The sequence below is a fragment of the Seriola lalandi genome, unplaced genomic scaffold (genome assembly GCF_002814215.2).
Source record: "Seriola lalandi dorsalis isolate HSWRI2012SDOR001 ecotype SW California unplaced genomic scaffold, Sedor1 jcf7180002054927, whole genome shotgun sequence".
NCBI lineage: Eukaryota > Metazoa > Chordata > Actinopteri > Carangiformes > Carangidae > Seriola > Seriola lalandi.
The window spans coordinates 96,441-112,894 of record NW_019525479.1 but is presented as its reverse complement, the minus strand read 5'-3'; the positions used below and the strand labels follow the sequence as shown (position 1 = coordinate 112,894).

The window sequence follows — 16,454 nt, the reverse complement described above, 5'->3', positions numbered from 1 at the left end:
GTGTGTGTGTGTCATACAGGGTGTGAATGGGGAGCTGGTCTGGGGCGATGTGGAGAGTTTCTCTCCTTGGCCAGCCATCATCCTCCCCTGTAAGGAACAGAAGCTGGTTCAAGGGAGGAGGCTGGTGGAGTGGTACGGACAGAAGGTGTGCTCTCAGGTGAGTCACACGTGCAATGGACAGATGATGGATGCAGAAATTCAGGGAATCTGAGTTTATACAGCATGTAATCATGTACATAAATGCTTCCTCTACATTGAGACAGTATGTTTTTCACCTGCTTAGTTACTGATATTCTAAAAATTCTCTGCACTGATGTCTTGCCTCTGATTCCAGACCAATTTGCAGGATCTGAAACCATTTGCTGCCTTTGGCCAGCACTTCTGTGCCAACTCCTTCGCCACCCTTGCCACGTACAAAGAAGCCATTTCCTTGTCACTGGAGGTCAGTGTGTTTTGAAATAAACAGGAATCTAAGTTATGATATGTAACCTTTCCACATTAACATGTCTAAAAACAACTAGACCTATGTTATCTATCTTTTTGAGTTGTGTTCTTAGATTATCCCACATGTCTCCATCAATTCTCAAACAAGAGAAAGCTGTGATTTTAATCATGATAAAGCTCTGTTTCATTTGGTTGCCTGTCAATGACGGACTATCCTCTATGTGCATGTGTGGTGTTGTGGTTGCCTGCCAGAGGCTCAAAATGTACTTTTATCCAGTTTTAAGCCACTTATTTGAGATACACTTTTTAGATCTTGGTCATTTTCAACTATGTATTTTAACCAGATGAAGGATTTTAGTCATTGGCCGTGTGGAACTTAAGTTAACAATCCTGAGGTGTTCAGATGTGTTTGCATGTTTGTCGACCTGCATTACATATTTGTGTTCTCGTCCATCAGGAGGCAGCACTTCGTTGTAAGAAGCGGTTTTCTGCGCGTCCTGATGACGGTGATGAGCTGTTGAAGAAGATGTTGGACTGGGCCCTCAGAGGTTTTCGACCCACAGGGCCAGACGGATTCAAACCACTGGCTTCCGTACACGGTACAAACATCTGTTTAAGAACCCTGAATAGATAAAAGATCATTATCAATAAACAGATCACAGACTAGAGGGAACTCACTGATAAACCATGACAAATGAAGCTGCTTTTCTAAATGAAAATGACAGCACTGTGGTCCAAATATTTCTTCTGGAGCTTCACAGTAAAAGCAGAAGAACGTTGCTGCACTGTGAACAAGGTTTGTTACTACCAAATTAATTATATATAAGATATGTATTCCTCAATTGCATTATAGAGAGTTTAATTCTGTTTTGTTTACTCTAATAACTCAGTGAAATGTCTCATTTTGGGTTTCTTGAGGATGTATTACAGCACTTGCTATTAGAAGAAATAGCCAAGACATCCTCTAGTGCTCCCTGGTAATATTATTTTCCAGCCTTTAGGTTTAATCTCTGCAGTTGTCTGTGGTTTATGGGGAATGGAGTTTGTTAGAGGCTGTGAGAAACATAAAATAAACAGAAGTATTGATTAAGGTTAAGGTTTCAAGGACGGTTATTTAGTCATTTGTTTTATTACAAATGTCATTGAGATTTTGAATGAGGTTTTCTTGAAGAAGTTCCAGTTTCCTCGTCATGTTCCCAAAGTCCCAATTTTCAGCTCAAGCTCACAGTTAGTTTGTGCACGAAAAAGCAAAACTGAGAAACCCAGGAACTGAACATGCGTGCACAGTCAGTCGTTCACAGATAAATCAAAAGGTAAAACAAGCCAGAAATTAATCAGCAGCCACACAGATTAACATTGATTTGAGGAGATGATTTGCCATAGGCATGTAAGTGAATTCCATGGATTGCACATATCAGTCATAACAGTTCTATATAGTTTTGTATGTGATGGTCACCTGAATGACTGTCCTTTTTCCAGGTGCTTCTAAATCATGCCACAGGCAGAAGGTGAACATGACACTCCTCCTGAAACCCACCTCTTCTCCCCCGAGCAGCAAGAGGAACATCGGCTCTGAGGTGAAAGAAGTGGCCGTCTCCATGAACAAACTGTCGTGCAACTCCAAAGAGAAGTCCTCCCACAAAGGTGGAGAGACTGCAAGGGGAGAGAGATTTGGCACCAAAGGAGGGGTGAAGGAAAAGGGATCCAGAGGAGGATGGGCAGCAGAGAAACACAGGAAGGGAGGAGAGAGAGACGACTCAGGGGGAGGATTGGGAAGAGGGAAGGGTGAGGGAGGATCGGGAGGAGAGAAAGGAGGGAAGGGACAGAAGAAGAAAGGCAGTCTATTAGATGGGGTTGATGCTGACATGTCACCAGATTTTACGCCGTACAAGAAGAGGGCCTACACCAAAATCTACAACAAGGTCAACCAGGAGACCACCGTCTACACCCAGCCGAACCAGAAGCTTAGAGGTACACAACAGAATTTAATTCTATCATTAAATCGTGAATGTGTATTACATGCTAAGAAACACAATTGATGAGTTTCATTTCAAACTGAGTAATTGAACATTTTCAAATGAGAATCAAATGTACAATTATGTGATTATGTGGGTGGACTGGTGTATTGCTCTGGATTGTGTTGCAACATTTGTAGATCCATTTTCTAAGTTTGTGTGTGAAGTCCTGATGTTTTCTTGCAGAGGAGACCATTCGTAAGATCACAGACATGAAACAGGACATCGAAGGTGAGTGCTTGTTGTGTGTGTGTTTTTTTTTTTTGTATTCTACATTTTTTTCCATGTTTATGCATAAAAATTCATTTTGTAATGTTACATGATGAATTATTTTCATTATTCAGCAGTTGCTCACGTTATATCCTCAATCAGTCGATTAATGGCTGTGTTTACATTGTGCACAGTATTGTAAGAAAACCTCCAGTGAATCTCTCTTAAACTTTTATATGATTTAAACATAATGAGCGTACTTATGTGTATATAGTTGCATTTGTTGTATCCATAAAGATAATTTCACCCAGTCACTTATTTGTTCCTCACTTGCTTCCTCTACATTGAGACATCCCCTTTGTTTTTTGTCTTTGTTGTGTTTGCAGGCTTCTGCTTGTGTTGTGGAACTGAAAAGGTTGAAATATTCCACCCTCTGTTTAAAGGCAGCCTCTGCTTAAAGTGTAAAGTAAGGAACCATCAACTTCTCTTTCTGTTTCCTGAAGCATTTAGACCATCCCTTTTCTCTTTTCCTCCAGTAAACACAAGTAACAATAATAATTAGAGTCCTTTTACTTCGTTGCTCTATAATTAAAATGCATCTTTTCACCCAACTGTGAAAGATTTGATATGTATTTTATTAATAATGTAAATTGTAAAGATGAGCTTGTTCCACAGTAATAGGCCCAGGTCATAGACTTGGACTGTGTGACATTGTTTAACAAACCAAATGAGTCTCCACTGTGAAGTATTGTATTAACACGTGTTTTGAGTGGCCACTCAGACATCCTTGTCTTATATGATGTTGTCATAGATACATAATAAAACACAAATACCAGTCACCATGACTATTAAAACACATGATCAACCGATTCCAGAGCTGTGCAGGAGAACTAATCTAATTGGTGTCGCTGTGTAAATAGAAATCACTGTCAGACTGGTTCTATTATAGAACAGATCGGATATTTGTTAAAATGTAGGTGGTAGGTGGAATCCCACTTCTGGTGAACAGACAAAATAACAGAGTCAGAGCACAAATGTGTTGCTGAAACACATAAAGTCAGTAAGTTTCCTTAAACTTTTAAAACGTCCCTAACCAGTGGCTGTGACGTTGTCTGTGTCCTGCAGGATAACTTCACAGAAACTCTGTTTCGTTACGATGAAGACGGGTATCAGTCCTACTGCACCATCTGCTGCTATGGACTGGAGGTCATACTTTGTGGCAATGACAGCTGCTGCAGGTTGGTCTGTTCTTCTCGTTCTATACATTTAAATCTAGCTATCTAAAGAAAGCTGACAAGTAAAGCCCAGATGTTCTTTTATTCAATCTTCTGCCCACCTTCTTTTCTCCTCTTCTCTTCCTCTCTTTCTGCAGATCTTACTGTGAGGACTGTCTGAACATCCTCGTCGGTCCAGGGACGTTTGAATCGCTGACGCTGGTGGACCCGTGGATCTGCTACCTGTGTCAGCCTCACCGGCCCCATGGAGCTCTGATTCCCAGGGAGGACTGGAGCGTCCGTGTTCAGGAGTTATTTGCCAACAACAGCGCCATGGCGTTTGTAAGTAAACCTTTTTATATTTTATATTAAAATGTATTGCAAGTATTACACACCGTAAACGTCTGTGTAAATATTAATTCTTCACTAAACAACTTGATGGTAACATGCAGACAAACTGAGGATGTTGCAACAATTAAATACACAAGTTGCACATGTTCATATAATGCACTGTACTCAAAAGGATCTTATTCACAAACTTGTGTCATATGAAATTTCCCTTTTTTCCAAGAAACTAAATTTATTAACAAGGAATCACACTGGCTCAGTTACTACTTAGTTTTTTCTTTGTAGGAGCCGCACCGTGTTTACCCATCCATCCCCGCCAACCAGCGCAGACCAATTCGAGTTCTCTCACTGTTTGATGGCATAGCAACAGGTGAGTACACAGACCAAGATCGAGGCTCGGAGTTCAGAGCATTTTCTAAGAGCGTTTCTACGAATGCTTTTTTAATTTCTCCACGTTTCCCAAAGCTGTACTTATGGGCAAGTGCATGCACACACACACACTGTAGATGAAGGTGATGCTTAACAATTGTAAATGACACACAGACATGTTTTGTAGCTTAAGCAGTTTTCAGCTTTATAATTCATGTTACTGGGTGGAAACTTAAGAAAATAAACTTTAAGTTCGTTGCTGCTCGAGGCAGACATTAAACTCTCATGAAACCTAAAGTGAAGCAGTGATGATCCCCTGGAGTTTCATGTACACAATCTGCTGTGAATGTCAGTCTGTCATATTTTCAAAGTGTCTGTGAAGCAATATAAGACACCATGAAGAATGAGGGAAGGAAAGTGGATTTTAGCCAGAGAAGCTGAAGATGAAGAGGAGGGAGAGGACAATGACATCAGAAACGGGCAGATCAATTGCAAATCAAATAATTAATAATCAAATAATAATCAAGTATAAACTGAAAATGAACAAAAGCAATAAAACCTGAAATCAAACCTATAGTTTTTGGTTCCTCCTGCAGGTTCTCAAGTTGCTTTTACCCCTCTATGTTTGGACATGAATGACTAATAATCTATGATTGTTTCTGAGTGTGCTCAGTTACCATGTTTTTGGGAAACACCCCTTGATGATGGATTTCACCATCATCTTAGGCTGAAGATGGTTTTGGAAAACAAGACCAGTGGTCTCACTCCTCTGTTCTAACCTCACTATTCTCAGATACATTCCTGCTCTTGTCTGTTGTGACCTAAACATTTTTAATTATGATCATCCAGTATGTTTGTGTTTACTTTCTGACACTTGTTGTCTGTTAGAAGCTTACAGTATGAATGTGTGTGTGTCTGTGTTTTCTCAGGCTACCTGGTTCTGAAGGAGCTTGGCTTTAAAGTCCAGACATACGTTGCCTCAGAAGTTTGTGAGGATTCAGTTGCCGTGGGGACCGTCAACCACGACGGGAAGATCCTCCATGTTGGTGATGTCCGGTTCATCACAGAGAATGACGTACGTACACACACACACAAACTGACAGCTGAGTGTTGATCTGCAACATGTAACTGAAACGGCGTTTGGTTGAATAGTGAGTTAAACCAGCTCTTTGCTCTTCTCTGACGATCCAGATCGAGCAGTGGGGTCCGATTGATTTGCTGATCGGTGGCAGCCCCTGTAACGACCTCTCCATCGTCAACCCCCTCAGAAAAGGCCTCTATGGTAAGTAGCATGTCAGCTTTAAATAAATTGATTGTCAACAATTAAAAATTGATTCATTGTGTTAATAACGACCAAATTGAAATGCCAAATAGTCGCTGATTCCATCTGGAAAGGTGCTTTCTTATATTAGAATACTGTTCAAATACTTTGAATAGTCTTCCTGTCTGTCCACCGATCTACTGTCTCTGCTAAATGAGAAATTAAAAATGAATTTGCAAAAACCCAAACAACAACAGACTTACATTTCTTTTCGTTTTTAAATTACAAATGAATTACAAACGATCCGATGATACCCAGACTGCGTTGATGAAATAATCATTATTTTCAGACCTGATGAGTAAATACTTTTCCCGCCCTAAACTGGCCTCTGCAATGCTTTGATCCTGTTGTTATGCAGATGCTGGATATTAGTGTTTGAAACCAGTATAAAAGTGTCAGTGCAGAGGCCTCTGCTCTTTGCTGTAATTCTCTCCTCTCTCTGGCAGAGGGCACCGGCAGGCTCTTCTTTGAGTACTACCGCATCCTTCAGCTGCTGAAGCCCAAAGAGGGAGACCCTCGGCCGTTCTTCTGGCTGTTCGAGAACGTGGTCTTCATGAACACACATGACAAAGTCAACATCTGCCGCTTCCTTGAGGTTTGTCCAGTTCAGTCCTGTTTGGTTTCTTTTCCTCCGTTCGATCTCCTTTCCTCTACTCTATCCATTTATTTGTTTCTTTCCTCTCTTTCCACCCTGTTTTTCTTCCTTCCTTGTTGCTCTGCTGTTTATTTTTAACTAAGGTGCTAAACTCAGAAAGACTGAGCTGACTGTTGCTTCTCTCTGGTTCTTCGACAGTGTAACCCGGTGCTGGTGGATGCAGTCAAAGTGAGCCCAGCACACAGAGCTCGTTACTTCTGGGGAAACATCCCCGGGATGACGAGGTAAGACATTTAATTAATCGTGAATTATAAGAGTTAAATTACTCACAACTAATAGTTTCCAGATGTAGTAGTGGTGTCAGTGAAAGCAAAAAGCATTTGTTTTAAAACATGAAATGTTTTTATGTCACATCCTTCATATGTAACAAATCAATTGTGTGTGTGAGGCTTTTTCTTGAATTTTACATCTGTATTTTTTGGTTTGTACACTTCCTGCTCTTCCATTTTACACAAAGATGAATTAATGACACAGTGGACACCTGTGCACAGACCTGTAAAAATCTCCCCATCCCATTTGCATAAGAACAAGATGCCCAGACCAAAATAGACACAAGTGGTTTTGTGACTCTGTGATTTTTTTGCATCTATTTTGTTACTAATTTTGTGACTTTGTTTTCGTTTTGTGTCTCTTTGCTTCTTGATTGTGTCTTTTTGTTTTGTGTCTATTTTTGTGTCTATTTTTATTCATTTTGTTTACTTGTGGTTGTTTGACTTATTTTCACAGTAAACAGGTAGATTTCAAACAGAGGCTCTGTTCCACGGGCCCCTGAGTCTTCTGATACGTGGCTCTGTGCCCGATAAACCTGTTCAGTAATCCATGATTGTATATATTATCTTGTCTGTCTTTTATTTCATTCTTTCTTGTTTGTCCATTTTGTAAATCACTTTGGAACTTATCTTTTTTATAAATGCTGCATGAATAAAGTTTGCCTGTTTGCTGCTTATCTCCCATCAGACCCATCATAGCCTCCCAGAGTGACAAGCTGAATCTTCAGGACTGTTTAGAGATTGGTAGAGAAGCCAGGGTCAGTGACCGGACCTGCGGGTTCAGTTTTGTTTAGTTCTTTTTGTCATCTACCATCTCATTCCTTCCATTTTGTGTAATTTTAACAATATTGATTACGATGTTAACTACTACTACATGTTGTTTTTGTTCCAGGTCGCAAAGGTGAGGACGATCACCACCAATCCAAACTCTCTGAAGCAGGGAAAAGGTGTGTCTCTGCTGCCTGTCGTCCAGAACGGCAAAGAGGACAACCTCTGGATCACTGAACTAGAAAAGTAGGCATCAGTGTGTGTGTGTGTGTGTGTGTGTGTGTGTGTGTGTGTGTGTGTGTGTGTGTGTGTGAGTGTGTGTGTGTGTGTGTTAAATGCCAGCATACTAAACAATAATGCATGTCTACTGGTTTCATTCTTATCCACTAAATGTATGTTCGTCTGCTCACAGGTTCATTTAATACATTTGTGTGTGTGTGTTTGTGTGTGTGTGTGTGTGTGTGTTTTTTCCTCATTGCAGCCTGTGACTGCTGTGTCCTGAACTTTGTGTAACTGCAGTCAGGTGTTTCTGGGCTGAAAACTTTAGGATCTTTGTTAATGTGCTGAATGTTCCTCTCACAGCATCAGATATATGCTGTACTCGATCTGAGCAGAGATTGTATTATTTACATAAAACCAAACACAGCAGTCTAATGCCAAAGCTGGATAAGTATCAGCCAACTCCTCTGCTCCCAGTTTGCAGCAGACCCACGAGTGTGAAGGATGATCAGACACAAAAACAATGCACAGCAAGTTAAATTTAGTCTGAGGCAGGAGTTCTGGAAAGCGTCAAATAATTTCAACTTTTATTTCGGTGATCACTTGTCAAACACTAGAAATAAAGCGTTCACATTACAAAATGCCAGGAATCTGCAGTTGACATATTTCATTTGGCACCACACACAGTGTCTTCATGGATGACGTCGGTTTTCAGTCAGTTGGCTCTCTTTGTATTTGCTGCAGTTCTTGTTCTGAAGCGCTCTGCACAGACAACCACGCTGCGTTGATGGAGAGGCCTCATTCAAATAAATGAGAGGGCTGCGGTTTTTCATCTTTTTGAAAATAGCCCTCGTCTCCATCTAGAAACTTGTTAATGAAGTTCTTTATTGACGGATACCCCTCGCTTTCAACTTGCTGTGTTCCCACTATGGTGAAGCTGCTGGATAGCAACACAAACATAACCAACACACAAGTTGCAGTCACTAAACGTTACAGGTGTGTAGGCGAGATCCAAACAAAAGACGAGTTTGAAGTATCTCAAGGCACTTTTCAAATAGAGCAGGGAGAGAGAGAGAGGGACCATGCAATAATGGTAGTAATAATAATAATGACAGCGGCAGTAACAGAAAGATAATAACAGCAATAATTATTATTATTAATCATTATACACTTTGTATGGTCTGACCCATGAGTGCTGGGTCGGAACATCTACATGTTGACGGGCATGTGTCATCGTTTTTCTTTTTTCACGCACTTTACAAAATGAAAACATCTGGATTTTAGCTAACACTTCCTTCTCCTTCATTCCTCACCAGAATCTTTGGTTTCCCCAAACATTACACCGACGTGAGGAACATGAACCGGCAGCAGAGGCAGAAGGTGCTGGGGAAGGCGTGGAGTGTGCCAGTCATCCGTCACCTCTTCGCTCCCCTGAAGGACTATTTTGCCTGTGAAGAGCTATTGACCACATCCACTACCATCACCAACGCTACCTCCACCTCCATATCCTCCCCTCCCTCTCCAGACCTGCAGCAATTGAGATAGGGGGAAGTTGGTTATGTTATATGTAGTGTAGTATGCATAGATGTGCGTGCACGGAGGGTTTTCCCTCCATATGTCTTATAAGAAGTAGATGGAGCATAAATGGTCTCTGTATTCAGTCTCCTATTTTTAAAAGGCCAGCTCACAGACAGGCTTTTGTGGATTGCTGCCTCGGGGCCATTTTGTCTCTGATGTGCCCCCGAGTCTCTTGCATCATGTCACACATGTAGTTCCTGTGTGTAACAGTCACGCTGGCCCCAAAGCCGCTCTTTGTCTTGGGTAGAAAATGGCAGATTATGCTCCCTCCAGAAAACTTTGCAGGATGAGAGGTCTACCAGTGTCAAAATGAATGGTGCTGCATACTGATCAAATTCAGATGATTTCCTTCCTTTGTGGCCAGTAACCGTCTAAACTATTTGTGTCGTTTGTATTTAACATGGAAATTATGAGATCGTGCCTACATCAGGTATTTGAAGTTTTTAACCATTTTTAAATGAACACAAAAAAATCATTGTTCTATGGTGCATGTTAAAAAGACATTTTTACCACTGCTACATTTGAGTTATTTTTTTAAAGATGTTAATGTGTGGATCATTTCAAACAGAGCAGACCTGGGAGCTGCCTCGCTGCTTTATTGTCATATTTGAATCATGTTTCCAGGACAAAAACAAAACGTGCGTCTACTGCAGTTTTAAACGTTTTTAAAAGACATTGCCTTTCTCCTATTTCCTGTGCCAAAACTAATCGAACCATCATAGTTGATAAAAGGTTAAAACAAAAAAAAGACTTTTGTTCAAACACCAACCCTAAGACCTTTTATCATCTATTTTCAACTCTTTTTTCCAACGTTTTGTATATGTTTGTATTGTTCTTTTTTTTTTTTTTAATCAGGAAAGTAGGGCTGCAACTGATACTTGTTTTTCTGCCAAAAAGATAAAGAGATGCCACTGCACCATTAGGTGACCGTTTGGGCATTTTTGTTTAAAAAAAAAAAAATGACCAAAAAGGTGTGAATTAATGAATTACCTGTTGTTAATCAACTAATCATTGCAGCCCTACAGGGAAATGGAAAGTAACTGAGTGTAACCTTGATTGTGTGTGTTTAGGAGGACGTGTTGCATTTGTATTGATTGTTTTTTGCTGCATTGTTGCCTTTTGGCAGGTGTGTGTGCTCTGCCACTTTTACACCAACAAAACTGTGATGGACACAAAGACCCTCAAGAGCCTTTATGTTGTTTTGGTGCAAAATGATAACAAAGCCATAGTGATGAATAACAATCATCTGTACCACGTTTTGATGAACCATCAGTAATGTTAATAGTAACACTGGTGCTTTCCTTACTATAGCAAACAACACACACAACACATTAATCACCTGTTGTCCAATACTGACAAGTTATTGAACCTGATACCTCAGATGTTTGTAGGAAGTGACCACAATATCAAATGTTTTATACTTTATGATGAATAATCCTCATGTCCTAAATGACTGATTCTTGTATAGAATACTAATGCATGATATCCTGACTGATGATTGTAACGTGAACATGTGTTTTGAGGACTGTTGTTTTGGTGGTGGTGGACTCAAGACCTGTATTTCTGTAAAATCCTGCAACAAAAATAGAAAATGAATTAAAGATATAAACACTCCTTTGTATGTAATTCATGAGTTATAACTTTTGCACTTATCAGTAAGAAGCAGCTGAATCAGCCAAACTTGCTGGACCTCCTTACAGTCAAGAAGAAATAACCAGCTCAACTGTTAAATCTTCCAAACTATCTTACATCTCTTCTCTCATTTAAATCTAGTATCCACAGAACATGATCCAATAACGACTTAACCCCCGATATCCCTCATGTTCACACTAATGTTGGCAGAACTGATTTCAGCTACACACCAATTTTGGTGAAACTGTCCACCAGGTTTTCAAATATTTTCTATACTATTCTAGTGGCATTTGTGGCACCCCCCATTGGTCAGGTTTAAAATACAACTATGGTAGCATATGGACCTGCTTGGACCTCTAATAATGAAAACCAAAATAATAAGGGTTCAATGTAGTCTTTTTGGACTATTGCACACATACGCAACTGAAACACTATTGTGGTGATTTGGCCTCAGTCTTAAAAGGCTGCATCCACATGAATTTGGGGGGAATTGAGTTTGAAGGAGCACTGAAGGGAGGGGTGTATTTGTTTTGCTATCAGTCTTTATTTCTCCAGCATAACTCACTCCACCATAAGAGAAAATAAGGACCATGTTGCAAGCACAGTGACGGTGTGGGAGGGTTCATTTTTTGTAGTTTAAGCATTTTTATGTTTCCGTGGCCGTCTGAAGAGGATATGTTTTAAATGTCTATGTTTTCTTCCTTTTTTTCCACCGTTGCTAAGGTTCTTTCTCAGTATTTGGGCATAAAGAAAGATTGTATTTAATATTAGAATTGCTGCTTAATATACATCCAAAACAAGTACTATGAAATAAGTAAACATTTGTTTGTGTCACATGCTTGTCACAGGCTGAATCTCAACGAGCAGTGACTGGAGAGAGACCCAATCAGAGCTGAGTGGCAACACCTGTGCCACCTGCATGGAGGAACTCTTAAAACCTCGAGGTGAAGTTACTTTTTTTTTTCCTTCGTGACTGGAGCCATGGGAGAAGTTTGGGCCCTGGTTGTTTGTGTGCTGACTGCCTGGCTTGCCAAAGGTTTTTAGAGTCTTTCTGTTTGAAGCTTGTGTTTAACAAATTGTCAGTGGAGTGTATCTAATGTAAAAGTAAGGTTAAATGATTGTAGTCAAACTTTTGGTGAGTGGAGTATGTTTTAGCACAACCTCTTGAACATTCAATTCCTGACTTGTCTCTGAGCTGTAACAGGTACGTTCTGTTGTGCCATAAAATATCTCAAACATTGAATTAACAGCAAGTGTACTTTTCACAGGCTCTTGTTTGCCAGTTGGTGGCACAAATGAAAAATATGATGATGGACTGCGCAGGAGCATGAACGGTAAGAACATTATGGACATAATCTTTTCTAAGCAATTTTCTGACACTAACTTAAATTCTTTTGGGTCCCAGATCTGTTTCCCAATGATCTTTCCATTAAGAAGGCCCTTGGACTTTATCAGTCATTGGAGTCCATGTTGGAGCAACATGCTAAAGAAGGTGAGCAGGTTCTCTGAAACCTCAGTTCTTAGCCTCACAATGTGGTAAAGTAGATTTCAGTTTAATGCTTTGCCAGGCTTGTAATTGCCCCATACTGTGATTCCAACAGAGTGCTACTTAAACCATATTGACTCTACAATGTCAAGTTTACAGCTGCCTTTGTTACACAAATCTTCACTGGACTGAAGACCAGTTATTTTGTCTTGTAGGTCAAAACCAAGTAAAGTGTTTGCTGTAAGTCTTTAGTTAGTGAGTTACTTCAGGAGTGTTAAAGTTTAGATGAGTCAAACATCTAATTTCTTGCTTTAGTCATAAATCGTTTATCAAATGTCTTTCTCTTTCAGTACAACTGGAAGCTAACGAAGTGGAAGCTGAGGTATTGGTTGGCCACCTGACATCTGTCCAACAACCCATGAACGGAGCAAGAGAGGGCAAAAGCAACAACGTGACAGCCATCATGGTGGCCAACGGCAATGCGACGGCTATCGTAGCGGCCAGTGACAACGTGACAGCCATCATGGCAGCCAGTGACAATGCGACAAACATCATGGCGGCCTACGACAATGCGACAAACATCATGGCGGCCTACGACAATGCGACGGCCATCGTGGTGGCCTACGACAATGCGACGGCCATCATGGTGGCCTACGACAATGCGACGGCCATCGTGGCGGCCTACGACAATGCGACGGCCATCGTGGTGGCCTACGACAACACGACGGCCAGCATGAGTGACAATGCGACAAACATCATGGCGGCTAGTGATAATGTGACAGCTAGCATGAGACAATGCGACGGCCATCGTGGTGGCCTACGACAACACGACGGCCAGCATGAGTGACAATGCGACAGCCATCATGGCGGCCAACGACAATGCGACGGCCATCGTGGTGGCCTACGACAACACGACGGCCAGCATGAGTGACAATGCGACAGCCATCATGGCGGCTAGTGATAATGTGACAGCTAGCATGAGTGACAATGCGACAAACATCATGGCGGCTAGTGATAATGTGACAGCTAGCATGAGTGACAATGCGACAAACATCATGGCAGCCAGTGATAATGTGACAGCCATCATGGCGGCCAGTGACAATGTGACAGCTAGCATGAGTGACAATGTGACAAACATCATGGCAGCCAGTGATAATGCGACAGCCAGCATGAGTGACAATGCGACAGCCATCATGGCGGCCAGTGACAATGCGACAGCCATCATGGCGGCCAGTGACAATGCGACAAACATCATGGCGGCCTACGACAATGCGACGGCCATCGTGGCGGCCTATGACAATGCGACGGCCATCGTGGTGGCCTACTACAATGCGACGGCCAGCATGAGTGACAATGCGACAGCCATCATGGCGGCCAACGACAACACGACGGCCAGCATGAGTGACAATGCGACAAACATCATGGCGGCTAGTGATAATGTGACAGCTAGCATGAGTGACAATGCGACAAACATCATGGCGGCTAGTGATAATGTGACAGCTAGCATGAGTGACAATGTGACAAACATCATGGCGGCTAGTGATAATGTGACAGCTAGCATGAGTGACAATGTGACAAACATCATGGCGGCCAGTGACAATGTGACAGCTAGCATGAGTGACAATGTGACAAACATCATGGCAGCCAGTGATAATGGGACAGCCAGCATGAGTGACAATGCGACAGCCAGCATGAGTGACAATGCGACCGCCATCATGGCGGCCAGTGACAATGTGACAGCCAGCATGAGTGACAATGCGACAAACATCATGGCAGCCAGTGACAATGCGACAGCCAGCATGAGTGACAATGCGACAGCCATCATGGCGGCCAGTGACAATGCGACAGCCATCATGGCGGCCAGTGACAATGTGACAGCCAGCATGAGCGACAATGCGACGGCCATCATGGCGGCCAGTGACAATGTGACAGCCAGCATGAGTGACAATGCGACGGCCATCATGAGTGACAATGCGACAGCCATCATGGCGGCCAATGACAATGCGACAGCCAGCATGAGCGACAATGCGACAGCCATCATGGCGGCCAGTGACAACGCGACGGCCATCATGGCGGCCAGTGACAACGTGGACAGCCAGCATGAGTGACAATGCGACGGCCATCATGGCGGCCAGTGACAATGCGACAAACATTATGGCAGCCAGTGATAATGTGACGGCTAGCATGAGTGACAATGCGACAGCCATCATGGCGGCCAGTGACAACGCGACGGCCATCATGGCTGCCAATGACAACGTGACAGCCAGCATGAGTGACAATGCGACGGCCATCATGGCGGCCAGTGACAACGTGACAGCCAGCATGAGTGACAATGCGACGGCCATCATGGCGGCCAGTGACAACGTGACAGCCAGCATGAGCGACAATGTGACAGCCATCATGGCGGCCAACGACAACACGACAGCCAGCATGAGTGACAATGCGACAGCCATCATGGCGGCCAACGACAACACGACGGCCAGCATGAGTGACAACGTGACGGCCATCATGGCGGCCTATGACAATGCAACAGTTATCATGGCAGCCAGTGACAACGTGACAGCCAGCATAAGCGACAATGTGACAGCCATCATGGTGGCCAACGACAATGCGACGGCCATCATGGCGGCCAATGACCTGACACCTGTAAAACAACCTAAGAACAGACCAAAGGTGCTCACAATCGGTCAGGAAGCTGCTGGTGAAGCCACAGTGAAGGCAGCTGGAAGCGGAGGAGCAGCAGCAGCAGCAAGTGGAGACACTTCAGATGTTGGAGCTTTAGTGTCACTACATGTATATCAGGATCTGACACGGTCACACTGAGAATCCCTTTTTAAAGTAGGAAAAGGTTTGAGGAACCATGCAAGAGTTCATTGTGCATCACAGATGTCTGCATGTACCTGCTGTATCTTTCTCTGCTTTGAATAAAATTCTTAACTTTATTTGTTTCCTTATTTTATTCCAGCAAATAGGTTTTGGAAATTAACAGGTTAAATAACAATGTGTTTACCTACAATGGTTCATATTGGTATTTGGATAGATGACAAATTCATTCAAAAATAGACAATCTTGTCAGGAAATCGAGTGGGGTTTTTTTTTCCCCAAACATTATGGTAATGTGATTTATAGATATGTCTTGGATGTGCATTCTGCCTTTAGGTTTGTTACTGGTGTTCATAGTACTTATCAATGCATTATATGAAAGCTGGGTTGTCTCCTGTCTGAAAGATGTGATTTATCTACAAGGCCTTTGTTTAGCTCCCATCTTATATCACTTTTACCCTAGACTGGTTCCCTGAACTATATCAAACTCAGTCTAATGACAGGATTTTACTGTAAGTCCCTCATTTATACTGGGCTTGGAAGATCTTCTAGTTTTTATACTGACCTCCTGGAACTCTTTGTGATGCACCCTAAAAATTCTTTGGTGTTTGACACTTTGTGGTGAGTCATGTAATTTATCCTGGTCAAATAATTTGCAGTAAATCTGTTGACTACCAGAATACTGTACCTGCCAATGGTACTCTTTTCCCTATGCCAATCTTTCTAAATGTGCTCTAATTTAAACCTGAAGAGCATTGAGTTTCAGCCACAAACCCAGTTGTATCAATTGTAAGAATTTAACCACATGGAGACTTTGGGGGGGGGAACTGCTCCAGAGGGGACATGTGAGACTGGCAATGATTCACCATTCAACACCACAATGACCTGAGACATACAGCCAAGACAACGCTGAAGTCACAGTCTATGACTGTCCTTGGTCAAAGCCCAGACTTAAACCCCATAGTATATCCATCATCCAATCAAAACCAGTTTGCTTTTGATTTGTGACATGCTGCATTATCCTGCTGGAAGTCCCCATTAGAAGTTGGGTAAATTGTGGCCAAAGTGATGCACACGGTCAGAAACAATATTCAGTTAGGCTG

The 16,454-nt window shown here is 42.2% G+C and overlaps 1 protein-coding gene and 1 pseudogene across 2 annotated transcripts in view; both read left to right on the top strand.

The window, feature by feature from the left end:
• Positions 1-11,024, top strand: part of LOC111644192 (uncharacterized) — a 17,341-nt gene extending 6,317 nt beyond the window's left edge. The window contains exons 11-26 of the mRNA XM_023392954.2: positions 20-157; positions 335-442; positions 902-1,043; positions 1,924-2,415; positions 2,646-2,690; positions 3,056-3,135; positions 3,795-3,907; positions 4,042-4,225; positions 4,517-4,601; positions 5,530-5,675; positions 5,792-5,882; positions 6,368-6,516; positions 6,715-6,800; positions 7,534-7,603; positions 7,738-7,859; positions 9,149-11,024. Coding sequence (XP_023248722.1) covers positions 20-157; positions 335-442; positions 902-1,043; positions 1,924-2,415; positions 2,646-2,690; positions 3,056-3,135; positions 3,795-3,907; positions 4,042-4,225; positions 4,517-4,601; positions 5,530-5,675; positions 5,792-5,882; positions 6,368-6,516; positions 6,715-6,800; positions 7,534-7,603; positions 7,738-7,859; positions 9,149-9,377 — 2,280 coding nt within the window. The 3' untranslated portion in view covers positions 9,378-11,024. The remainder of the gene's footprint in view (positions 1-19; positions 158-334; positions 443-901; positions 1,044-1,923; positions 2,416-2,645; positions 2,691-3,055; positions 3,136-3,794; positions 3,908-4,041; positions 4,226-4,516; positions 4,602-5,529; positions 5,676-5,791; positions 5,883-6,367; positions 6,517-6,714; positions 6,801-7,533; positions 7,604-7,737; positions 7,860-9,148) is intronic.
• Positions 11,025-12,021: 997 nt separating this feature from the next.
• Positions 12,022-15,470, top strand: LOC111644191 (uncharacterized; annotated as a pseudogene). The gene is made up of 6 exons (XR_015436204.1): positions 12,022-12,078; positions 12,311-12,376; positions 12,448-12,534; positions 12,879-13,087; positions 13,311-14,587; positions 14,619-15,470. The product of XR_015436204.1 is annotated as an uncharacterized LOC111644191 (transcript).
• The last annotated feature ends 984 nt before the right edge of the window (positions 15,471-16,454 follow it).